This window comes from Petaurus breviceps, unplaced genomic scaffold, assembly GCF_028583685.1.
Source record: "Petaurus breviceps papuanus isolate PSGF00001 unplaced genomic scaffold, PetGlider_PUasm1.0 90925, whole genome shotgun sequence".
Lineage (NCBI taxonomy): Eukaryota > Metazoa > Chordata > Mammalia > Diprotodontia > Petauridae > Petaurus > Petaurus breviceps.
This window is the reverse complement of record NW_027187380.1, coordinates 24485343-24511678: the sequence shown is the minus strand read 5'-3', so window position 1 is coordinate 24511678 and position 26336 is coordinate 24485343. Positions and strand designations below refer to the sequence as shown.

At 36.9% G+C, this 26336-nt stretch overlaps 1 protein-coding gene across 11 annotated transcripts in view; it reads left to right on the top strand.

Annotated features, from left to right (window-relative positions):
- The window catches only part of CEP112 (centrosomal protein 112), a 555671-nt gene that overhangs the window by 173844 nt on the left and 355491 nt on the right, over nucleotides 1-26336 (top strand). For all 11 annotated transcript variants that reach the window (XM_069076590.1, XM_069076589.1, XM_069076587.1 and 8 more), the window contains one exon: nucleotides 14268-14347. In XM_069076590.1, the coding sequence (XP_068932691.1) occupies nucleotides 14268-14347 (80 nt within the window). The remainder of the gene's footprint in view (nucleotides 1-14267; nucleotides 14348-26336) is intronic.

Below are 26336 nucleotides of genomic sequence, written 5' to 3'. Positions count from 1 at the left end.
TGATTATAATATTCTTGGGAATTTTCATTTTTGGATGTCTTTTAGGAGGTGATCTGTGGATTCATAAAATTTCTATTTTGCCCTCTGTTGCTAGAATATCAGAGCAGTTTTGCTTGGTAATTTCTTGAAATACAATGTCTAGGCTCTCTTTTGTTCATGGTTTTCAGGTAGTTTAGTAATTTTTAAACAATCTCTCCTCAATTGATTTTCCAGATCAGTAGTTTTTCCAGTGAGATATTTCACATTTTCTTCCTTTTTTTTCATTCTTTTGACTTTATTGTATTGTTTCTTAATGTCTCCTCAAGTCATTAGTTTCTATTTTACCAATTTGAATTTTTCAGGAATGATTTTCTTTGGTGAGCTTTTTTAAAATTCTCTTTCCAATTCTGTTTTTTAAGGAGTTCTTGTCTTCAGTGAATGTTTGTGCCTCTTTTGGTGCTAGATCAGTTTTGTTTTTCAAGGTGTTCTTTTGTGTGTGTGTGTGTGTGTGTGTGTGTGTGTGTGTGTGTGCGTGTGTGCTTCTTTTACCAGGCTATTATTTCCCTTGTCATAATTTTCTTGCATCACTTTCAGTTTCTTTCCCCAATCTTTCCTCTCCAATGCTTATCTCTCTTTTTTTTTTTAATTTAAGCAATAGGGGTTAAGTAACTTGCTCAAGGTTACACGGCCAGTTATTTCTGGGTGTGGTGCTGAGTATCTGAGCCCGGATTTGATCCAGGTCATCCTGACACTGGAGCCGGTGCTCTTACTCGCTGAGCCACCTGGCCGCCCCCGCATGCTTATCTCTTTCTTAAACTCTTCCAGAAATTCTTGTTTGACTTTTGTTCAATTCTAATATGTCTTAGAGGCTGTGTTTGTAGCTGTTTCCACATTGCTGTCTTCTGAGTTTGTTTCTGGGTCTTCCCTGCCACCATAGTAGCTTTTTATGGCCAAAATATTTTTTTTTTGTTGTCATTTGCTTATTTTTCCAGCCTATATCTGGACTTGGTACTTTGTCTTAAAGTTGTACTTTGCTCACCTAGAGGTTGAGAAGCACTGTCCCAAACTTCAGACTTTTTCGTTCTGCTATTTTCAGAACTATTTCTGGAGGAGTCTACAAGTTCTCAGTGCTTCTAAGGTGGTATGATCTGGGGAAAATTATGCTCACTGCTCTCCTGGCCTGTGTTCTGGGTTTTATCTAAGAAGGGCCCTTTTTTTCCTTGCAGCTGCAAGCACTAGTGCTTCTTTTGGCCTTGGAACTACAACCAGGTCCCATGCTCTCCTGCAGCCACACTACTATTGTTTATCTCTGCCTTAGAAGTGTGATTGCTCCCTTATGAATGACTCCAAGGCCTCTTCTCTGCCTTGTAAGTGAGACCCAGACCTTCTTCTGGGCAATAGAGTTGCCAGTCAGGGCCAGTGCTAATAAAGGGTCCTGTGCAATTTGTTTCTGACCAGTTGTCAGACCTCTTACTTTCTCTGGAATGAGATCTCCCAAAGCATTTTTTGCCATTGTCATGGTTGCCTCTAAGGCTGGTGCTGTGCATTCTGGTCTGACTCCACATAGGTGTTGTACCCCTCTCTTGCTGACATCTTAAGATGCCTTGGGCTGCAAAAATGTCTCATTTTGACCTTTTCTTGGCTCTGTTGCTTCAAATTTGATTTAATGTATTATTTTAAAGTTGTTTGGAGGGGAATATTGGGAGAGTTTGACTGGGTTGCTGCCTTTATTCAATCATCTTGACTCTGCTTGTTATTATTATTCTTATAGGGTCTATTCTTCTTTTTCTGACAGAAGTATCCACTAGGCAGAGAAAGGCTTAGCTTATCTCTACTATATCTAACCTTTTCCTAACTATTCCCACTAAATTTCACCCTAATAATATGTTTTTTTCCCAATATTTTTCACAATGTTTTCCTGGCTAATAATCCTGAAGTCTACTAAGGTTTTTCCACATCCAGTTAGGTTTCCATGAGTCCAACCCTCCTCACAATACTGTATCAGCAATGCCATATTCACAATGCCTATAGAGATTACAAATATGCTGATATAATTATCCATCACAAAATACGTCAGGTTTACCATTTGGGGAAATAAACTAGAAAATTTATTAAGATACCAAAAGACTGAGTCCCAAAACCAGAAAGTGAAAGCCATCAGAGTAGTTATGATATTGGCACAGGTAGATAAAGTAGAAAGCACCCACATTTTCAAGCCTTTAAAACAGAACAGGCTACCTCAGGCAAAGGTCCTCCTCTCCCCACTCACAGCAACCACCCAGCGTCCTGGAAGAGCGCTCCCAGCAGCTCTGGCCCCTGGCAGTGCTCAGCAGGAGTCCCAACTCAAAAAAAAAAAAAAAGGCAACTGCCACCAACTGCCAACCACAGGACCGTTAGCTCGGCTTTTTTTTTTTTCTTGCTCTGCTATGTCAGCACGTCCATGGGGCATGGGAGATCTTTAAATCCCATAACCCTTACAAATACTTACCAATTTTCTCTTTTGATGAAAAAAATGTATAAATATATAAAAATTTTTGATTCCTCTGAAGGCTTCCTGTTCATGTCCTTTGCCTATTTATCAATTGGAGAATGGTTTTTATTTTTATAAATTTGGCTCAGATCCCTATATATTTGAGAGATAAGGCTTTTGTCAGAGGAACTTCCTGCAAAAAATTGTATTACTTCATTGTTTATGATATCTTTGATAAAAATGAAATTTCCATGATTATCTTTTTTTTCATTTTTCAAATGCATTATTAACTTCTGATTTACATCATTCATTTCCTCCAGATTGTGAGTTATAAATTTTCTTCCCGTTTTTTCCCCTAACCACTGCCCCAGAATAGCAGTCCCACAGGATATCCCCTCCTCCAAACTGCTCTCTCCCATGTTTTCTCCCATACCCCTTTTGACTTTTCCAGTAGGGCATGGTGGATCTCTATGTCCCAGTTCCTGTATTTCTTATTTCCCAATTACATGTAAAATAGTATTAATAATAGTATATATATATATATATATATTTAATATGTAATTTAATTATGTATATATATAATTTAATAGTATATATATGTGTGTGTGTATATATATATATATATATATATATATATATATATATATATATAATTAAACATTTGATTTTAAAAGTTTGAGTTCTAGATTCATTCCCTTCCTCCATTGTCACCCACCCTTGCTGGGAAGAAAAGCAGTTCAGTATAGGTTGTACATGTGTAGCGAATACAAAACAATAACTTAGTAGATATATTGTAAAAGACTGACTATATTTCCCTCCCTCCTATCCCACCTCCCATTTGTTTAATTCTCTACTTTGATCCTGTCACTTTTCAAAAGTGGGTGCTTCCAACTTACCTCCCCCCCAGCCTGCCCTCCCTTCCATCATCCCCCCTCTCATCCCCTTCCCCCATACTCTCCTGGAGGGTGAGATACCCTATTTAGTGTGTATTTCCTTCCCTCCCAGGCCAAATTCAATGAGAATAAGGTTGACTGATTCCCTTTTGCCTTCCTATTCTTCCCCTCCATTGTAACCATTTTCCCTTGCCTCTTCTATATGAGATAGTTTACCCCATTCTGTCTCTCCCCATCTCCTCTCATTATATTCCTCTCTTACCTCTTAATTTCACCTTTTAAGTATCATCCCTTCCTGTTAGATTGGTCCTGTTCCATCTATGTATAGCTGTAAACATATATACACACATTCACATATGTATTCATATGCCCATATACCCTCATATATAGACACACACACATATATTTCTATTCCCTTCAACTATTTTCATACTGAGAAAAGTTTCATCAGTTACAATTATTAGTTTTCCATGTAGGAATGTTAATAATTCAACTTTGATAAGTTCCTTATGATTTCTTTTCCTTGTTTACCTTCTCATGCTTCTCTTGCTTCTTGTATCTGAATGTTAGATTTTCTATTCAATTCTGGTTTTTCCATCAAGAATGCTTGAAAGTCCTCTATTCCACTGAATGACCATATTTTCCCCTGATAGATGATACTCAGTTTTGCTCGGTAGGTGACTCTTGGTTTTAATCCCAGCTCCTTTGCCCTCCAGAATATCATATTCCAAGCCCTTCGATCCCTCAGTGTAGAAGCTGCCAGATCCTGGGTTACCCTGATTGTGTTTCCACAATATTCAAATTGTTTCTTCCTGGCTGCTTGTAATATTCTCTCCTTAATCTGGGAATTCCAGAACCTGACTATAATATTCCTAGGAGCTTTCTTTTTGGGATCTTTTTCAGTAGGTGATTGGTGGATTGTTTCAACCTCTATTTTGCCCTCTGGTTCTAAAACATCAGGGCAGTTTTCTTTGAGAACTTCCTGGAGGATGATTTCTAGGTTCTTACTTTGATCATGGCTTTCAGGTAGTCCAATTTTTAAATTCTCTCTCCTGGATCTATTTTCCAGGTCAGTGGTTTTTCCCATGAGATATTTCACATTGCCTTCTATTTTTTCATTTGTTTGAATCTGTTTAACAGCATCTTGATTTCTCATAAAATCATTAGCTTCCATTTGCCCCAATCTAATTCTGAAGCAATGATTCTCCTCAGTGAGCTTTTGAGATTCTTTTTCCATCTGGCAAATTCGACTTTTTAAGGCATTCTTCTCCTCATTGCCTTTGTGAGCCTCTTTTGCCATTTAAGTTAGTGTATTTTTTAAGGTGTTATTTTCCTCAGTCAGGCTGTTGACTCATTTTGTAATTTTCTTGCATCATTCTCATTTCTCTTCCCAATTTTTCCTCCACTTCACTTATCTTCTTCTTAAGGTCCTCTTTGTGACCTGTAACCAGCTCATATTTTCCTTTGAAGCTTTTGGTGCAAGAGTTCTAACTTCACTGTCTTCCTCCTGTTCCATGCTTTGCTACTTTTTGTCCCCAAAATAGGAGTCTAATGTTGGAATCTTCTGTCTGCTTTGTTTCCTTTGCCTGGTCATGTCGCCCCTCAGTCACTTGACCCCTCGGCTTTTTGCCACAATAGGGCTCTGCCACCAGACAGGGCAGTTTTCGTCCCAAAGGATGGGGTTTTCTCAGCTGCCGGAGGTATTAGATGGGTACCCTCTCTGAGGCCTCCACATGTTCTGGCAAGCTGTACAGACACTCCAGGATCTCCACCCTAGACTGCAATCCACATCCAAGCAGGTTAAAGCAGGAGCAATTACCCCTCAACCTGGTCTCTTGGTCCTCCTATACTCTGCAGGCCAGGAGCTGAAGCTGCCATGTGGCACTGGCTGTCTGTGCTGGGTGTCTCAGCGGCTTCTTGCCCTGGGGGCAAAAACCGACACACTCCCACTTACTGGGTCCCAAAGTCCAGACTGGACTGAACTCTTACTTTGTCCTTAGCATCTGTGTGTTGATAATTCTGGAAATGACCACAGCTGCTGCTGATCTGGAGTCCCTCGGGCCTGTGGCTGGTCAGACCTACCCTGGGGCTAAAAACCCCCTGCTCACGCAGGCCTGGGCTCAGCTCCCAGAGCTCTGCGCTGGCTGATTCCTGCCAGCCTGCCAGGCTGTCCTCAGTGGGAGGTTAGCTTCTCTGTGTCTTTTTGTGGGTTCTGCAACTCCAAAGTTTGTTCAGAGTCCCCTTTTTACATTGATTAGGGAAAGTAGAAGCCAGAGCTGCTCAGAGGTCCTGCTTCTACTCTGCCATCTTTACTCTGCCCCCATGATTATCTCTTTTAATTAGGTCTGTTTTTTCTTTTGTTTTGTCTGATATTGTGATTGCTAACCTTTCCTTTTTTTGCTTTAACTGAAGTATAATAAATTCTCCTCTAGCACTTTATTTTAACTCTGAGTGTCTTTCTGTTTCAAATATGTCTCTTCTGACCAGCATATTTTTGGATTCTGGTTTCTAATGATTTCTCCTATCTGCTTCCATTTTATGGGTGAGCTCTTCCTATTAAATTCACAGTTATGATTACTGTATTTCCCTCCATCCTATTTTCTTCTGTTTATCCTTTTTTCTCTCTCTTTTTATTCTCTTTGTCCTCAAAAGTCTGTTTTGCTTCTGATCATTGCTTCCCTTAGTCTGCACTCCCTTTTATCATTCCTTTGGTGTTCTCATGTCTCTTATCCCCTTCTCCTCTTTATTCTCTGTAAGATAGATTTCTATGCCCAACAGAGTGTTTGTATGTGTATACACATACGTACATACATACATGCATACATATGTATGTGTATGTATGCATGTATGTATTCTTTTCTCTTTGAAAGTGTAAGGTTCAAACTTTACCTGCAATTCCCTCCCAACTGTTATGGGAACAGGAATTTAAGATCTTCCCTGCCCCTAGGCCCTTTGATAGGCTTAAGTGACTCTGAGAACCTTCCTTGATTTGAAAATATATTCTGCCCCCTAATAGGCTGATTGTGGTCACCTGGAGCCTGTGGTGGGAGGCTTGTTTTTCAGGAAGACCCATGCCTTGATACTTTGTGATTGGGCAATGGGTCAAGAGGGTTGTAGCATTCTCTGAGCCAGGAAAAGGCTATATATATATATATACACCCTGATGTGAGGTTTGATGTGGGGCTCAGTTTGAAAAGAGTTAAGTGATTTGACCAGATGAGACTCTGGGAAGCCGTTGAGCCCCCTGGCTTTGAAAACCCAGATGTTGTTGCTTCCCTCTCTGGTATGGATGTTATGGTCAGACAGTTGGAAGCCTGTCTGCTGATGTTTCTCTGTATTTGTTGTCTGCTTGTAACTTGTTAGGATTCTCTGAAGTTTAGGGTGTTGACCTTTTCCCCCTGAACTAGGTAAATGACATATGTTTGATTAAAGCAAGATTGTTAACTCATTTTGAGTTGCTTTCCTTTAGAATAGCAGATCTAAGAACCTGTGTTGGCAGCCACCCTGGATATGCTAGGGTGCTTGCTCCTTCACCAGCCCTGCTATTTTCCACTCCATTGTAAAAACTCTTCCATGTGCACCTTTTATATCGGGAAATTTTTGCCATTCTGTCTCTCTGCCCTTCTTTCAGTGCATACCTCTTTCTCACTCCTTCATTTTTTGGGGGACACCATTCCAACATAATTTACTCATACCTGTACCCTGTATTTATATGTACTCCTAACTGCTATAATAATAATAATAATAATGTTTTTAAGAGTAGCATGAATTATCTTCCCATATAGGAATGTAAACAGTGTACATTTATTAAGTCTCTTGTGATTACTCATTCGTGTTTGTTTTTAATATTTGTCTTGAATCTTGTGTTTGTCAAAATTTATATTCACCATTGGTATTTTCATTAGCAATGCTTAGAAGTCCCTTATTTCATCAAATGTCCATTTTCCTCCTGAAGGATTATACTCAGTTTTGCTGGGTAGGCTACTCTTGCTTGTAATTCTAGCTACTTTGCTTTCTGGAATATCATATTCCAAGCCATCCAGATATTTAATATGGAAACCGCTAAATCATGGGCCATTGACTGTGGCTTCATGCTATTTGAAATGTTTCTTTCTGGCTATTTGCAATATTTTCTACTTGACCTGGGAGCTCTGGAAATTTGGCTGCAATATTCCTTGGATTTTTCATTTTGAGGTTTCTTTTAGAAGTGGTCAGTGGATTCTTTCAGTTTCTATTTTACCTTTGTTTCTAGAATATCTGAGCACTTTCACTAATAATTTCTTGAACTATGAGGTTGAGGCTGTTTTTTTTTTTGATAAGGCCTTTAAGATAGTTTAATAAGTCTTCAGTTGTCTTTCCTTCATCTATTTTCCAGATGAGCAGTTTCCCCTGCAATTTCTTCTCTCTTTTTCATTCGTCTGACTTTTGTTTTATTGTTTCCTGATGTCCCCTGGAGTTATTAGTTTCTACTTGCCCAAATATAATTTTTCAGAATAATTTTCTTTAGTAAACTTTTCTACATTTTTTTTCCATTTGGCCAATTCTGCTTTATTAAAGAGTTCTTTAGTGCGTTTTATAGTTCCTTTTCCATTTGAATTATTCTGTTTATAAGAAGCTCTTTTCTTCAGTGAATTTTTGTGCCTCTTTTGCCATTACACACATTTTTCATTAATTTATTTAATTTTTCATTTTTTGCATTGTTAATCCATACTGCTTTATTGCTAGGACCCAAAAACAAACCCCAAAAGTTTTATACATAGTTGCAGAGTTTCCAACTTAGGTTTTTTAAAACAGTTCCTCTTTATACCATTAAAAGAAAAATTTCAGGTATGAAATTCTAACAATGAGAAATTCTAAAAATATTACCTCGTAAAATATAATAGCTGTGTAATAGTGTTGAGAGATTATAGTGCTGCATGTACATACAGTAAGTAAACAGTATTTCTTGCACTAAAGAAAGTTAGCACAATATATAGAATGTGTAAAGTAAGTTCTTCAGTATTGGGTCTTTCTGATCCAAAGCCAAATTATTTTTAGATAGAAGACTTGAACAATTTAAAAGCAGTTTCAGTAATAGTACAGTTACTCAAAGATGGAAGATTACCATGCATTGCTCTAGTTTTATTGATTTATTTTGGATACTTCTCCCCATCAATGGGAAACACAAAGCAACTGAACATCTCAACAGTGGCACAGCACATATACACCTTTGTTTTCCAAGTAAATCTCACTTAGAAAGGAAAGCCTTCTGTTTGTGAGTTTTGCTTTTAAAGAATAATTCTGAAAATTTAAGTTTCCATTTTAAAAATATAATTTTATTTATTTAGTTTACATAATTCATTTCCACAAGATTTTGAGTTACAAATTTTGTCCCCATTTTTCCCCTACCGACCACCCCAAAACAGTGATGCCACTGAATATCCCCTCCCCCAATCTTCTCTCTCCTGTTTCTTCCCCCATCCCCCCTCAGACTTTCCAGTAAGGCATGGTGGATCTCTATGCCCCAGTGCCTGTATATCTTATTTCCCAGTTACATGCAAAATAATGATAATAATATGTTTTAAACATTTGATTTTAAAACTTTGAATTCCAGATTACTTCCCTACCTCCCTTGTCACCCATCCTTAATGGGAAGACAAGCAGTTCAACATAGGCTGTACATGTGTAGCCATGTAAAACGTTTCCATAGTGGATATATCGAGAAAGACTGACTATATTTTGCTCCATCCCATAACACCCCCCATTGTTCTATGTTCTGCTTTGATCCTGTCCCTTTTCAAAAGTGGGTGCTTCCAACTTCCCTCCCTGCCCCCCCTTCCCTCCCCCCGGCAGCTTGCCCTCCCTTACATCATACCCCTTTCATCCTCTTCCCCCTTACTTTCCTGTAGGGTGAGATAACCCTATTTAATGTGTATATGATTCCCTCCCTAAGCCAAATTCATTGAGAATAGGGTTGACTCATTCCCTTTTGCCTTCCTGTTCTTGCCCTCCATTGTAACAGTTTTCCCTTGCCTCTTCTATATGAGATAATTTACCCCATTCTATCTCTTCCCTTCTCCTCTCATTATATTCCTCTCTCACCTCTTACTTTCACCTTTTAATTATCATCCCTTCCTATTCAACTGGTCCTGTACCCTCTGTCTACATGTACACATATATACACATTCTCACATTGCATTCATATACCCATATACCCTCCTATATAGACATATATGCATGTATACATATATATGTATATATATACATTTCTATTCCCTTCAACTATTCTCATACTGAGAAAATTTTCATAAGTTAACATTATTGTTTTTCTATGTATGAATGTAAGTAGTTCAACTTTGATAAGTTCCTTATGATTTCTTTTCCCTGTTCACCTTTTCATGCTTCTCTTGCTTCTTGTAATTAAATGTCAAATTTTCTATTCACCTCTGGTTTTTTTCATCAAGAAGGCTTGAAAATCCTCTGTTCCATTGAGTGACCATATTTTTCCCTGAAACATGATACTCAGTTTTGTTCGGTAGGTGATTCTTGGTTTTAATCCCAGCTCCTTTGACCTCCAGGATATCATATTCCAGGCCCTTTGATCCCTCAGTGTAGAAGCTGCCAGATCCTGTGTTATCCTGATTGTGTTTCCACAATATTTAAATTGTTTCTTCCTGGCTGCTTGTAATATTCTCTCTTTAATCTGGGAACTCTGCAACCTGGCTATAATATTCCTAAGAGTTTTCTTTTAGGTATCTTTAAGAGGTGGTCAGTGGATTCTTTCAACCTCTATTTTGCCCTCTGGTTCTAAAACATCAGAGCAGTTTTCCTTGAAAATTTCTTGGAGGATGTTTTCTGAGTTCTTTTTTTGGTCATGGCTTTTAGGTAGTCCAGTCATTTTTAATTCTTTCTCCTGGATCTATTTTCCAGGTCAGTGGTTTTTCCCATGAGATGTTTCACATTGCCTTCTATTTTTTCATTTGTTTGGATCTGTTTAAGTGTCTTGATTTCTCATAAAGTCACTAGCTTCCATTTGCTCCAATCTAATTCTGAAGGAATGTTTCTCTTCAGTGAGCTTTTGAGATTCTTTTTCCATCTGGCAAATTCAGCTTTTTAAGGCATTCTCCTCATTGCCTTTTTGAGCCTCTTTTGCCGTTTGAGTTAGTCTGTTTTTTAAGTTGTTATTTTCTTCAGTCAGGTTGTTGACTTTCATTTCATAATTTTCTTGCATCGTTCTCATTTGTCTTCCCAATTTTTCCACAACTTCTATTCTTTGGCTTTCAAAATCCTTCTTAAGTTCCTCTATGGCCTGTATTCAGCTTCTTCTTTTTTTTCTTGGAAGCTTCTGTTGCAGGAGTTTTGACTTTCCTGTCTTCCTCCTGTTCCATGCTTTGATTCTTTTTGTCCCCAAAAAAGGAGTGTAAAGTGAGATTTCTGTGCTTGCTTTGCTTCCTTTGCTTGCTCATGTTGCCACTCAATTACTTGACTTTTGAGCTTTTTGTCACAGTAGAACTCTGCTTCCAGAGAGGGAATCTTTGTCCCAAATGCTGGGCTTTTCTCAGCTGCTAGAGTTATTTGTTGGGTGATTTCTCTGAAGCCTCCACACACTCTGGCAAACTGGTCATGCACCCCAGGACCTCCCCCCTAGACAGTGAGCCTCATCCAAGCAGGTTAAAGCAAGAGCAATTACCCCTCAAACTGGTAGCTTGGTCCCCCTACAATCTGCAGGCCAAGAGCTCTGAAGCAGCCATGAGGTGGTGGCTACACAGCCACCACACCTCAGCCTCTTCTCTCTCTTGGGGGTAAAGGCCAGACCACACTCCCAAACTCCCTTTTCCCAAAGTCCACACTGCACTTAGTGCACTTTATCCTCAGTATCTATGGGTTGATAATTTTGGATACTGCCACAGCTTTTGATAATCTGAAGTCCCTCTAGCCAGCAGCAGGTTGTGGCCCCCTGAGGCTAAAACCTCCGGATCATGCATGGTTTGGCTCAGCTCTCAGAGCACTGCGCTGGCCCCTTCCTACTGGCCTGCCTGGCTGTCTTCAGCAGGAGGTTAGCTTCTCTCTGTTATTTTGTGGGTTCTGTACTGATTCTTGGTTTTAATCCTAGCTCCTTTGACCTCCAGAATATCATATTCCAAGCCCTTTGTTCCCTTAATGTAGAAGCTGCTAGATCTTGTGTTATCCTTACTGTGTTTCCACAATACTCTAATTGTTTCTTCCTGACTGCTTGTGATATTTTCTCCTTTATCTGGGAACTGTGGAATTTAGCTATAATATTCCTAGGAGTTTTCTTTTTAGAATGTTTTTCAAGAGGCAATCAGTGAATTCTTTCATTTTCTATTTTGCCCTCTCGCCTATAATATCAGGGTAGTTTTCCTTGAAAATTTCTTGAAAGATGATGTCTAGGCTCCTTTTTTGATTATGACTTTCAGGTAGTCCAATAATTTTTAAATTATCTCTCCTGTATCTATTTTCCAGGTCATTGGTTTTTCCAGGGAGACATTTCATATTGTCTTCTATTTTTTCATTCATATGGATCTATTTTATAGTATCTTGATTTCTTATAAAGTCATTAGCTTCCATTTGCTCCATTCCAATTTTGAAGGAATTGTATTCTTCAGTGAGCTTTTGAAATTCCTTTTTCATCTGGCCAATTCTGCTTTTTAAGGCATTCTTCTGCCCACTGGCTTTTTGGACTTCTTTTGCCATTTGATTTAGATTATTTTTAAGGTGTTATTTTCTTTAGTATTTTGGGGTCTCCTTTAGCAGGCTGTTGACTCATTTTTCATTATTTTATTGTATCATTCTCATTTCTCTTCCCAATTTATCTTCTATTTCTCTTATTTGATTTTCAAAATCCTTCTTGAGCTCTTCCACAACCTGCAATCAGTTCATATTTTTCTTGGCGGCTTTTGGTGCAGGAGTTTTGATTTTGTTGTCTTCTTCTAGTTTGTATTTTGATTGTCTTTGTTACCAAAAAATGATTCAATAGTTTGATTTCCCTCCCTCTGTTTGCCCATTTTGCCAGTCAATTATTTGACTTTTGAGCTTTTTGCCACAGGAGAACACTGCTTCCAGAGTGGAGAGTGTTGTGTCCCAAATTTCTAGAGTTTTGTGCAGTTGTTGTCAGAGCTTCTTTTAGCCACCTGCCTCAGAACTTTGAGAAGTACTGCCTCTCCACAATGTTAACAAGTTCTGCCATGCTAGCAGTCTTCACCCCAGGACTGCCACCCAAGACTGCAACTCAGATCCAAGCAGGGCAAAGCAAAAGAATTCAGCAAAGAGAGTCCTATAATTACCCCCTGTACAGCTGTTTCATCCCCCCATGATCTGTGGGCCTGGAGCTCGGGAGGCAGCTCTCGCAGCAGCTGCAATTGCTGCAACTTGCACAACCCTGGGGGCAGGGTCCAGTCCTTGCATTTCTCTCACCCAGGATAAAACAGTTTCCCCACTGACCTTTTTCTTTATATTTGGTGTTAATGGGTTGAGAACTTTGGAAACTGCCACAGCTGCCAGTGAATCACTCTCCTGAAATCTGCTCTGGCTGGTCTGTGCTACTGGTCTGGGCTGGCACAGTCCATGCTGGTCTGTGCTGTGCTCCCACCATGGTGTGATAGATCCTTTCTTTCTGCCTGCCATACTGCCTTCAGTATGAGATTTGTTTCTCCCTGTCACTTTTGTGCATTCTGTAGCTCTAAAATTTGTTTTCAAGTCATTTTTTACAGGTATTGGAGGTGGTTGGAGGGTGATCTCATGTAAGTGCCTGTTTTTACTCCACCATCTTCACTCTGCCCCCACAATTTTTTTTCTTTAAGATGTTATTTTCTTCAGCATTTTTTGTGCCTCTTTTACTAAGCTGTTGACTCTGTATAATTTTCTTGCATTACTCTCATTTTTCTTTTACTACTCTTATCTTTTTCTTGAACTTTTTCTGGAAATAATTTTTGGGCTTTTGTTCAATTAGCATTTGTGTCTTTGAGGCTTTGCTTGTAGCTTTTTTCACATTATCTTCTTTGTTTGTGTCTTGGTCTTTACTGCCACAATAGTAGCATTTTCTGGTCAAGTTCTTTTTAAAAATTTTTTTCTCATTTTTCCAGTCTGTTTTCTTGACTTTGAACTTTATGTTAAAATTGGACTCTGCTTACCCAGGGGTGGGAAGCACTGTCCCAGGCTTTAGGCTTTTTCATTCTGCTGTATTCAGAGGTACTTCTGGGAATGTGGGGTGGTCGCAAGTTTTCAAAGTGATGTGATCTGTGGAAAGGTATGGGTCACTGCTCTCCTGATATGTGCTCCGATCTTTACCCAGGAAGGGCCCTTGTTCCTCTAAGCTGTAGGTGCTAATTTACCTCTTGGCCCTGGAATTGTGACCTGGTACCCTTCTCTCTCACAGCCCAAAGTGCTATTTTTCCTCTCTGCCTTAGAAGTGTGACCAGGGCACCTATTCCGTTGTGAATGACAACAGTCACTCCTCTCCATTCTGGAACTGCCACCCTGAACCACTTCTGGGTTATATAGTTGTCAATTCTAGTTATACCCTATGCCAGCAAAGTTTCCTTTATAATGTCTTTCTGATCAGTTTTCTGACTCCCTACCTTTTAGTATATCTGATCCTATAGCTGCTTTTGCTGTTCCTACTGATGTAGCTGCCTCCACTGCTCATGCTCCTGTCATACTCCCATCCTGGCCCCTATGCCCATGTCACAGAGCTCTTGTTCTAACCTCTTAATTTTTCTTAGGCTGTAAAAATAACTTACTTTCACCTTGTGTTGGCACTACCACTCCAGAATTTTAGTTTAGAAGTTTTAAAGTTTTTTGGAGAGTAAAGTTGGGAAATTTCAACTGGGTCGCTGCCTATACTAAGTCATCTTAACACTGCCTCATGTCTTATCATTGTTTTGATTTCATACTTAAAATTTTAACATTTTTCTTTGTAATGATAGGTTCAAGGCTTCCAGAGTGAACTTGATAAAGAGAAAGGAGTTTCTCAGAAGAAAATTCGTAAATTGGAGGAGGCTTTCAGGTACATTAAAAATGTCACAAGCAGTTTTTCCTTGAAATGATCTAATTCTTAATTTCTATGTAAATTAAATGTCTAGCATTTTCACTTTATGTTTCTGTAAGAATCTTCCTATGGTTTCATTTAAGTGGTATTTTCAGTATAACACCATATTTTCAGGGTTTTATTACTAACTGCAAAAAAATTCTAAAGAAAAAATTCACTTCTTTATTTAGTGATAGGAATATAAAACAAGAGAGCTTAATTGGTTTCATATGCTCCCTTATAAATAAGTTGCAACAGATTTTAAAAATATTAAGATATAGAGATTCTTAAGACACTATGAAAGCCCTCTATGTTATGGAATGAATTCATTAGGAATAGGAGTGTGCTCTAGTATCATATTAAAGATTTATTAATTTTGTGTTTCTACTAGAGCATATAGTATACTCAGTATTAACTAATTGACAGTGATATCTAGAGGTATTGCAATATTTTAGATTTAAAGTTATTTATCTTATAGTTTTAGAATATAAGGACTCCAATTTTTTTATTGAAAGAACGCTATTCACAACTTTAAAGATCACTTTAAATAAAATCATCTTTGATGCTGTGGTAAGTGACATTGCTACTGTATAAATATTATGAGGTTTTTGTTTCCTCACTCTTTTTATTGAATTGTTGAAGCCATTAAAATTGTCAGTTAGGCTTATATTTTCTTCGATTTGTCTCTATTTTTTTTTCAAAATTAAGATTTCCCTTCTCTTCCTCTGTAAACCAAGTACATTGTCTCTTCTGTTATTTTAGATCATTGTACTTTAAGGCAATCTTACTCACACTGGCTCTGTTTTACTCACCCTCAAAGAATCCTCCTTTGCTTCTTATCCTGCTTGTTACCTCCTTCCCTAACTTTGTACTTTTGCTGAATTTATTAGTTTCCTTTACCTTATTTAACTCTTCCTTTCTTTTTTCCTCCCATCTTATTTAATTAGTCAAATAAGATACTCTTCTTTTTTTAGGAACAGTTGCTATGTTAGTGCTTTGTAGAGCTTGCTTCCCTTTTTTTGTTATGCTTTACTCTTAGTAATACCAGTTCCTGCAGGTGAGAATAGTATTATTTCATGGCAGGATTTTTTCTAAGTTTCTCATTATGCAGTGTATTATTAACCTTTGCCTTGCCCATGGTAATTTTTTTCCCTTGCCTTGAAATCTCCTCCCTGCTCTGTGTCCTCCTACTCTTCTGATTGTGACTTATCCTTGGGAATTCTCATTCCATTTCTCCTGAGGCAAGATAAATGATCTTTTGAAGTACCAAATTTTTGAAGATTAACCCATTTTAAGGTCCCTATTTTCATTTATAGAGTATCTCTCTTCTCCCATGGGAGTGGTACCCCCTCCTGCTCCTTTATTTCTTCCTGGTTCAAATTCTTCCTTTGCCTCCTCATCTATTCTGCCGTAGGCTCTCTTCTTCCAGATGTAATGTTTAAAAAGTTTCAAGAGACATAATTTCTGGGTAATTTAATCATTGTATTAATAATGCTAGCATTTTATTAAAAGGATGGTCATTTGTCTCTCTCAGACCAAAGACCCCTCATTGGTGGTGAGCTCACAGTTGATATGCCCATGAAAGAGTAGCTGTTCCTCAGAGTGGCGATCACCTGTGATTGGTTAATAATTAATGAGAAAATGAATATTATAGTGAGAGGGTAGGCTATATTACAATTAGGTCTTTGGGTATGTGACTTGGGTCACCCAAATCTTGGTCATAGAGACATATCCATTTCCATATCAGCTATCTGACAGAAAGGAGGATCCTCATTTTCCCAGACCTGTCTGGGAATTAGGAATATATCCATTAGCCCAAACTTAGAATTTCTTTTACTATCTTATTAGATCTTGACCTGGGTAAATCTCTGCCTACAATTTTCCACGCTCATTGATTTCTGTATGAAGAAGTAGAAAAGGGGAAAAACCTTGATCCTAATACAATAGTTATTAATACAAGGAGAAATAATTTCTTACACAGAGAGGCTACAGGAGTAATTTTCTGTTACGTCCTTTATATCTTTCTCTTCCTTTTATGTTCTCTCCCATTTTATAATTTAGTCCTGCTAAAATATTGATACAACTGTAGGCAAGATATTTTAAGATTTAGTCCATAATGTTTTAGTCTTGTTTCTCCATCATTATTTCTATTTGAGTTCTGCTTTCACCTATGTCTCCCTGTGTATTTTTGCAAGGAAATCTTTTAATGGTCTCTCCATTATTATTTTGTTATTTTTCTTGGTTGTTAGATTTATTTGTCTATGTATATCTGTTATCTGGGGTATTTAAAATTTAAATAATATCTTCTGTTCTAGTCTTCTTTCTAGGAATGCTTCAAATGTCTCTTTTTTATTGGACATACTTTTTCTTTTTCAACAGTGCTTAGGTTTGGAGGTTAGGTCTTCTTGGGTTGCATCTTTATCTCGTTTCTTCTTCAGAACATATTGTTCCATTTCTTACTACAGTTTTTGGTGGGTGCAGAATAATCTTGTTTTTTTTAAATTTCCTTTTCTTTATATTTGAATGGCTTTCTCCTGGTTATTTAAAGTATTTATTGTTAGTCACTGGTATTTTTAAATGTCTTAGAGTTTGCAGCATAGGATTTCATTTTGTTTTTTTCTAAAGGTAATTTGTAGATTTCTTCAATTGAAACTGTTTTGTGTTTAGTTCTGGGCAATTTTCTTGTATTGTTTTTGGATTTTTGGACTTGTCATGTTCTTCTTCTTCTATCTATAATCCTTAAATCATAGCAGTATGTCCTGTCTTTGAGTTCAATGTGTTCTATATTATGGGGATCAGATTTTCTTTTAATTTATTGCATTTTACTTTTCTCCTTCCTGATTGCCATTTACTTCTTTGTATTTTAATTTCCAATCTGTTATTTGCTTTGCTTTTCTTTGGTAACAATTGCCAGCATGGTTTCAAGTTTTTCTATTCTGCTGATTATTTCTGCTATGTAGGCCATAAATTCTGTTTTCAAAATTCTTATCTCTCTTTTAAACCATTTAGAAGCATTCTGGTAGGGATTCATGCTCTTGGGAATCCACAGAATCCTCTGTCTCATCATCGTTGATAATTTTCCTTTGCTTTGCAATATTTATTTATATATGTATAGAGTCTTTGAATTGATATGGAGACCATTTTCCCTTCTGTCATTAATATCATCCCTGGTTTATCTACCTGAGGGTCAAGGTCTTTAAGTTTTCTTGCTTTTGAGATCTTTGACAGTTTCAGTATTTTTTCCTTTCTCTTCCTCAATCACTCACTTTCTAATTCCATCCCCATTGATAATGGTTTTTCTTGGAGCTTGATATCAAACCCATCTCAGCTTCCTGCTATGGTGGGTAGTTTGTATTTCACAATTGGTAGTCTCTGTCCAGGTGCCTTCTGGGGGATGTAATTATCTCTACCTGACTGCTGGGATCTTTCCCTCAGTCTTCGTGGAATGACACACAGCCATGAACACGCATTTCCTCCCCCAGTTCCTTCTCTTTCTCAGTTCTTTGAGCTCAGTTGTAGCACAGAGCACTGCCGTATTGGTGTCCCATCCAGAGTAAACTCCTGCCTTTTGTTTTTTTGTGCTTATGAAAGCCATAATTTCTGTTACAAGCCCACATGTCCTTTATGCAGTATTGCTGCAGGTGTGTGGTGGGTAGTGGCTGAGGGATTTGGGAATGAGTCTATTAAAGTTTAGGAATTAGTCATCTCTGTTGTTAGCTCATTGAATTGTAAACTTGTTATAGCACTTGGACACAAAGAAATTGCTTTCTTTCTTCCACGTAATTCCTATTTTGCAGAGACTTAAGAGGTTATGAACATTGCAGAAAATGTCTAGTCTTCTATATTGTTGATTATGTGCTCCAGAAATATATATATAGAAATATTAATAATGTGTATGCATTATTCCTCTCCTTTCTTAAGTAGGCGAGTAGGTGAGTTCCTTTTTTCTGAGTTAGGTTTGTGAATGATCTTAATTTAATGCCAAATACGTGAATAATGTTATGTGGAAGAATTAAAAGTTTATTGTGAAATCTTTATTTCAATAAAAAGGAGGCCAGTTGGCTGTTGAGATCTGAAAATTAATAATTGTTTCTTAGACATATTCTATTCCAGAATAATTTCATCTTAGAGGATGGTCAGATAGTGTATCTTAATCATAGTTATTTTGACCAGTTCAACTATATGATCCTATGCTTAAACAAGGAAAAAGTGAGAAAAAGTTCATTTTTCTTTTTTTCTTTTCTTTTTTTTTTAGTTCAGATCTTGGAAAGCATTCTTTTTTGAGTGCATATTAGATGCACAGCTCAGGATACAAAAGCTAGAAGGTTATTGTTTAGTTATTCAGTCTGTCCAACTCTTCATGAACCCATGGACTATAAGTCTGTCCAAGTTCATGTTCATTGCTTCCATGACATGTTCTTTGAATCTCATTCTCTGTCATCCCCTTTTCCTTTTGCCTTCAACCTTTCCCACCATCAGAGTCTTTTCTAATGAGTCCTGCCTTCTCATTATGTGGCCAAAATAGTTAAGCTTCAGCTTCAGTATTTGACCTTCCAGTGAATAGCCTGAATTAATTTATTTAAGTGTTCACTTATTTGATCTCTCAACTGTCCAGGAGACTTTCAAAAGCCTTCTCCAACACCACAATTGAAAAGCATTGACTCTGTGGCACTCAGGTTTTTTTATTGTTCAACTTTCACATTCATACATTAGAACTAGAAAAACCAAAGCCTTGCCTATATGGACCTTTGTTAGCAAGGTGATATCTCTGCTTTTTAGTATGCTGTCAAGATTTGCTGTAGCTTCCCTTCCAGGAAACAAGTGTCTTAATTTCCTAGCTGCAGTCACCATCTGCAGTGATCTTTGAGCCTAAGAATATAAAATCTGATACTGCTTCCATTTCAAAATGCTCAGAAGCTCAAACTTTTGTTTGCTCAATCATTTCAGATTTTATTCATCACACAGCTAAAAAAATTCAGAGAGAATTTCCCATTTCTAAACAATTTTTGCAACAAAGAACACATCAATGAATTGAATACACAACTAAAAATTTGAATATCAAAAACTCCCTCAATACACTAAGCAACAAAGTAGTTCTTAAAATTAGAGAGATTAATCAAAAAATTGATTTAATAAGTAAGAAGCTAGTTTTCTTTTAAATAAAATAATAATAAATAATAAAACACACTCTAATAGCAGAAGAGGAAGAAGAATTAAGCCCTTTGATGAAAGTGGAAAAGTAAAGTGTAAAAGCTGGCTTGAAGTAAACATCAAAAAACAAGAACAAACAAAAAAAATGATCTTTGCAACTGCCCCCATTACTTCCTCGCAAATAGAGGGAAAAGAAATGGAAGCAGTATCAGATTTTATATTCTTAGGCTCAAAGATCACTGCAGATGGTGACTGCAGCTAGGAAATTAAGACACTTGTTTCCTGGAAGGGAAGCTACAGCAAATCTTGACAGCATACTAAAAAGCAAGCAAAAGTTTGAGCTTCTGAGCATTTTGATTTATTAAGCAGTGCATGCCACTTGCATAACAAATTGGGACCAGGACTCCTCAGCTTGGCACTGGACCCTGAATTCAGGGAAAGATAGGTTTTTATGCATTAAAAAAAATCCCAACAATTAACAGGATATAAACCAGGATGCAAGAGTAAGTAATCTGATTTCTAATTGGAGAAAAAATTAGAGACTTACAAAGTTGGGAGCTCCAGAGCAAATACTTATAATTCCCTGAAATCAAAAAGAGAGGTGTCCCACTTCTCATATATCTGCATTCAAATAAAGGAACAAGGAAACGAAACTGAGCAGTGCACAGCCATTTCTTTTCTGTAATTCATATGGGTTATTCTTTGGATCTCACTGTGTTTCTGATCAGGAAAACCTAGGTCCTTAGTTAAGGGTCTTTAAGCAGCAGGTAGAAGTCATTTAGCTTCCCTGCCATGCAAGACTTGGTTCAAACAATGCAATTAAGTTTTCTCACAATTCCCATTATTGATAAACTTTTCTCACTAGAGAGAAATTGAACAAGACCCATTATTGAATAGAAAGGAAACTGAACTACATTCAGAATTGAATCACAAGATGGAATCAGTGAGATTTACTTGATTTTGCAGTTCTCTCAGCTGCAACACATAATTGTTGGTATATTATCTCCTTATTGATATTTTCTTTGATTAATTTTTTTCTCTAACTTATTTTAACATAAGTTTTTAATGATATTTTCTGTTTCTTAAATGTTATCTCTCTCCTTCCTCCTCCAAGAGAGTTATCCCATATAATAAATAGTAATTTTTTAGAGAGGGGAAAAAAGACAACAGAATTGATTGATACTTTAAGAAAGTCTGAAAACATGTACAATGTATAATATCTGTGTATTTCCTACCTTCATATCATGCAGATATCTTATTTATTCATTCAAGTTCTGTTTGATCTTTAATTTTGTTACATTTACTTTTGATTTTTCTTTAAAAACATTTTTTTGTTACATTTTAACCTTCAAGCCATCTCCCTTCCTCCCACTCCACCCCACACTAAAGAAGGCTACTATTTGACACAGATTTATATATTTTTAAAACCATAATATACGTACTTCCATTTATCAGTTCCCTCTCTGGAATTGGATAGCATCTTCCTTCTTAGGTCCCCTGTAGTTTTTTTTTTTCCTTTTCTTTTATTTGCTTTGTTTATTTATTTACTTTTCGTTTACAACATTCAGTTCCACAGTCCCTTGAGTTTCAAATTTTCTCCCCCTATCTCTCCTCTCCCCCCCTCGCCCCCATCCTGGCCTAATGCACTCGAATATAGGATCTACAAATATATTCGCATTAGTTATTAGTCAGGTTGTAAAGAAGGATTATAACTGATGGAATCATCAGTGGGAAAGAGGAAACAAAACAAAACACGAAAAAGAAACATCAAATTGTTTCAGTTTGCATTCAGACTCCACATCTCTTTCTCTAGATATGGATATCTCTTTCCATCATGAGTCTTTTGGAGTTGTCTTATAACCTTACATTGCTGAGAGCATCCCAGTCTATTACAGTTAGTCATCACACATGTGTTGTGTCTGTGATTGTGTATCGATTTCTCCTGGCTGCTCTTCTCTCTCAGCATCAGTTTATATAAGTCTCTCCAGGTTATTGTGAAGTCTATCTATTCCTCATTTCTTATGGCACAGTAGTATTTCATTGCATTCATATACCACAGCTTGTTCAACCATTTCCCAGTTGGTGGGCATCCCCTTGATTTCCAATTCTTTGCTACCACAAAAAGAGCTGCTATAAATATTTTTGTACATACAGGTCCTCCTCCCACTTCTCTGATCTCTTTGGGATATAACCCTAGAAGTGGTATTGCTGGATCAAAGGGTATGCACTTATTTATAGCCCTTTGGGCATAGTTCCAGATTGCTCTCCAGAATGGCTGGATCAGTTCACAACACCACCAACAATGAATTAGTGTTCCAAATTTTCCTCTTTTGTCATCTTAGCCAGTCTGGCTCGTTAGATGTGGTACCAAGAATTGTTTTGATTTGCATTTCTCTAATCACTAGTGATTTAGAACATTTTTTCATATGCTTATAGATATCTTTAATTTCATTTTCTGAGAAGTGCCTGATCATATCCTTTGGCCATTTATTATCTAGGGAGAATCTTGTATTCTTATAGATTTGACTCAATTCTATGTACATTTTAGAAATGCCTTTATTAGAGACACTGGTTATAAAAATTCTTTCCCAATTTTCTCTTCCCTCTTAATCTTGGTTACATTGGCTTTATTTGTACAGAAGTTTTTCAATTTAATGTAATCAAAATTATCCATTTTGCATTTTATAATGTTCTCTAACTCTTGTTTCATCATGAAGTCTTTCCCTCTCCATAGATCTGACAGGTAAACTATCCCTTGCTCTCCCAGATTGCTTACAGTATCAGCCTTTATACCTAGATCATGCAGCCATTTCAACTTGATTTTAGTGTACGGTGTTAGATATTAGTCTATGCCCAATTTCTGCCATACTATGTTCCAGTTTTCCCAGCGGATTTTGTCGAATACTGCATTCTTATCCCAAAGACTGGGGTCTTTGGGTTCATAAACAGTAGATTACTATAGTCATTGGCTGCTGAATCTCATTTACTCAGTCTATTCCATTGATCTACTACTCTGTTCCTCAGCCAGTACCAAGTAGTTTTGATGACTGCTACTTTATAATACAGATTAAAATCTGGTATGGCTAGGCCACCTTCCCTAGCATTTCTTTTCATTAATTGCCTTGATATTCTGGACCTTTTGTTCTTCCAAATGAATTTTGCTACTATTTTTTCTAGATCTACAAAGTAATTTTTAGGTAGATTTATTGGTATGACACTAAATATGTAATTTAATTTAGATAAAATTGTCATTTTTATTATATTAGCTTGACCCAGCCACGAGTAATTGATGTTTTTCCCATTAGTTAGATCTGACTTTATTTGTGTGAAAAGTGTTTTGTAATTGTGTTCATATCAATCCTGGGTTTGTTTTGGCAGGTAGATTCTCAAATATTTTATAATGTCTACAGTAGCTTTAAATGGGATTTCTCTTTCCTTGCTGTTGGATTTTGTTAGAGATATATAGAAATGCCAAGGACTTACGCGGGTTTATTTTATATCTTGCAACTTTGCCAAATTTGTTTATTATCTCAAGTAGTTTTTTACTTGATTCTCTTTTTTTTTTTGCCTTTTGAAGGGCAATTGGGGTTAAGTAACTTGCCCAAGGTTACACGACTAGTTTTTTTGTGTGGGTGTTAAGTGTCTGAGGCCGGAACCAAATTTGGGTCCTCCTGACTCCAGGGCCGGCTCTTTACTTACTGCGCTACCTAGTCACCCCTTACTTGATTCTCTGGAATTCTCTAAGTATATCATCATATCATCTGCAAAGAGTGATGGCTTACTTTCTTCTTTGCCTAATTTGATTCCTTCAACTTCTTTTTCTTCTCTTACTGCTACTGCTATGATTTCTAGTACCAAATTGAATAAGAAGGGATGATAGTGGACATCTTTGTTTCACCCCTGATCTTATTGGAAATGTTTCTAGCTTATCCCCATTAAATATAATTCTTGCTGATGCTACTTAGGTAGATGCTACTTATTATTTGAAGGAAGACTCCATTGATTCCTATACTTTCTAGTGTTTTTAATAGGAATGGGTGTTGTATTTTGTCAAAAGCCTTTTCTGTGTCTATTGAGATAATCATATGGTTTCTGCTAGTTTTATTGTGGATGTAATCAATTATACTGATAGTCTTCCTGATATCGAACCACACTTGCATTCCTGGAATAAATTCTACCTGATCAGAGTGTATTATTCTTGTGACGAGTCGCTGTAGTCTTTTTCCTAATATTTTATTTAGAATATTTGCATCTAATATTCATAAGGGAAATTGGTCTGTGATTTTCCTTCTCTGTTTGGTCTCTTCCTGATTTAGGTATCAGTACCATATTTGTGTCATAAAAATAATTTGGTAGTACTCCTTCTCCAATTTTCCAAAATAGTTTGTAAAGTATTGGAGTGAATTGTTCTTTAAATGTTTGGTAGAATTCACTAGTAAAGCCATCTGGCCCTGGAGATTTTTTTCTTAGGGAGTTCATTGATGGCTTGTTCAATTTTTTTTTCTGAGATGGGGTTATTTAAGTAATTTACTTCCTCTTCACTTAGTCTGGGCAACTTATATTTTCATAAATATCCATCCATTTCACTAAGATTATCAAATTTATGTGCATACAATTGGCAAACATAATTCCTGATTATTGTTTTAATTTCCTTCTCATTGGAGGTAGATTCACCCTTTGCATTTCTGATACTTGTAATTTGGTTTTTACTTTCTTTTTTTTTTAAATCATATTGACTAAAGGTCTATTAATTTTATTGTTTTTTTCATAATACCAGCTCTTAGTTTATTTATTCAATAGTTTTCTTAAATTCAATTTTATTAATCTCTACTTTGGTTTTCATTATTTCTAATTTAGTATTTATTGGGGGATTTTCAATTTGTTCTTTTTCTAGCTTTTTCAGTTGCATGCCCAATTTATTGACCTCCATTTTCTCTATTTTATTTATGTATGCATTCAGGGATATAAAACTTCCCCTACTGCTTTTGCTGTATCCCATAAGTTTTGGTATGTTGTCTCATTGTTGTCATTCTCTTGAATGAAGTTACTGATTGTTTCTATAATTTTTTGTTTGACTCACTCATTCTTTAGGATTAAGTTAGTTTCCAATTAGTTTTTAGTCTATCCTTCCATGGCCTTTATTACATATAATTTTTATTGCATCATGATATGAGAAGGATGCATTTAATATTTCTGCCTTTCTACATTGAATTGTGAGGTTTTTATGCCCTAGTACATGGTCAAATTTTGTATATGTGCCATGTACTGCTGAGAAGAAGGTATATTCCTTTTTATCCCCATTTAATTTTCTCTAGAAGTCTACTATATCTATCTTCTCTAAGATTCTGTTTACTTCCTTAACTTCTTTCTTTTTCATTTTGAGGTTAAATTTATCAAGCTCATAGAGGGGGAGATTGAAGTCCCCCACTAGTATAGTTTGCTATCTATTTCTTCCTCTAACATCCTTAACTTCTCCTTTAGGAATTTGGATGCTCTACTGCTTGGTGCATTAATGTTTAGTAATAATATTGTGTCATTTTCGTTAGTGCCTTTTAGCAGGCCATAGTTTCCTTCCTTATCCCTTTTAATTAGATCTATTTGTGCTTTTGCTTTGTCTGAGATAAGGATTTTTACCCCTACTTTTTTTTATTTTAGTTGAGGCGTGATATATTTTACTCCAGCCTTTTACCTTTACCCTGTGTGTATCATCCTGTTTCAGACACATTTCTTGTATACAGCATATTGTAAGATTATGCTTTTTAATCCATTCTGCTATCTGCCTCCATTTTGTGGGAGAGTTCATCCCATTCACATTCACAGTTATGATTACTATCTGTCTCTTTCCCTCTATCCTATTCCCTCCCCTGTTTATGGTTTTATTTTTCTCCTTTTCTCCCTTCCCCTGCTTAAGAGTTTTCCTTTTGGCCACAACCTCCCTCAGTATTCCCTTCTTATCGGCCCCCCTCCCTTTTCTTGCCCTTCCCTCTTACTTCTTCCCTCCCTTCTAACCATCCTCCCCTTTCTTAGCCTTTCCCCCCTCCTATTGCTTGTGGAGTATGATAGATTTTTATACTTAATGTAGTATTTTGTTTCTTCCTCGAACCAAGATTAACAAGAACAGATCTCATGCAATGCTCTTCCCTCTTGCCCTCTATTATGATAAGTTTTATATCACTTCTCAATAGAGTCCTATACTTAACTGATTGTGTTATTCCCTCCTTGCATCAGAACCAATGAGGGAAAAGCTCATATAATGCTCATTTCCCTCCCTTCTTTCCCTCTATTATAATGTTTTTATGCCTCTGTGTGGCATAATTTGCCCTTTTCTGCTTCATTCTTTCCTCTTCCTCCATTGCAGTCCCTTTGCAAGTCCTAAATAAGGTTTTTATCATTATTTTGTGTAAGATTTTGCAATAGGCATATAATTTTCAGTAGTAACAGGTATCAATTTCCCATATAGGAATGTAAGCAGTTTGCTCTTATTAAATAACAGGGTGTGTGTCCGTGTGTGTGTGTGTGTGTGTGTGTGTTTTCCCTATTTACCTTTCTATATCTCTCTTGAGTCTTGTAATTGGAGGTTGAATTTTCCGTTGAGCTCTGGCTTTTTCATCAGGAAGGTCTGGAAATCCATTATATTGTTGAATGACCATCTCCTTGCCTAGAAGAATATGTTCAGTTTTGCTGTATAGGTGGTCTTTGGTTGTAACCTGAGTTTCTTTGCCTTGAGAAAAATCATATTCCAGTTCCTCTGATCTTTAAATAAAGAAGCTGCCAGATCCTGTGTGATCCTCACTGTGGTTCCATGATATTTCAATTG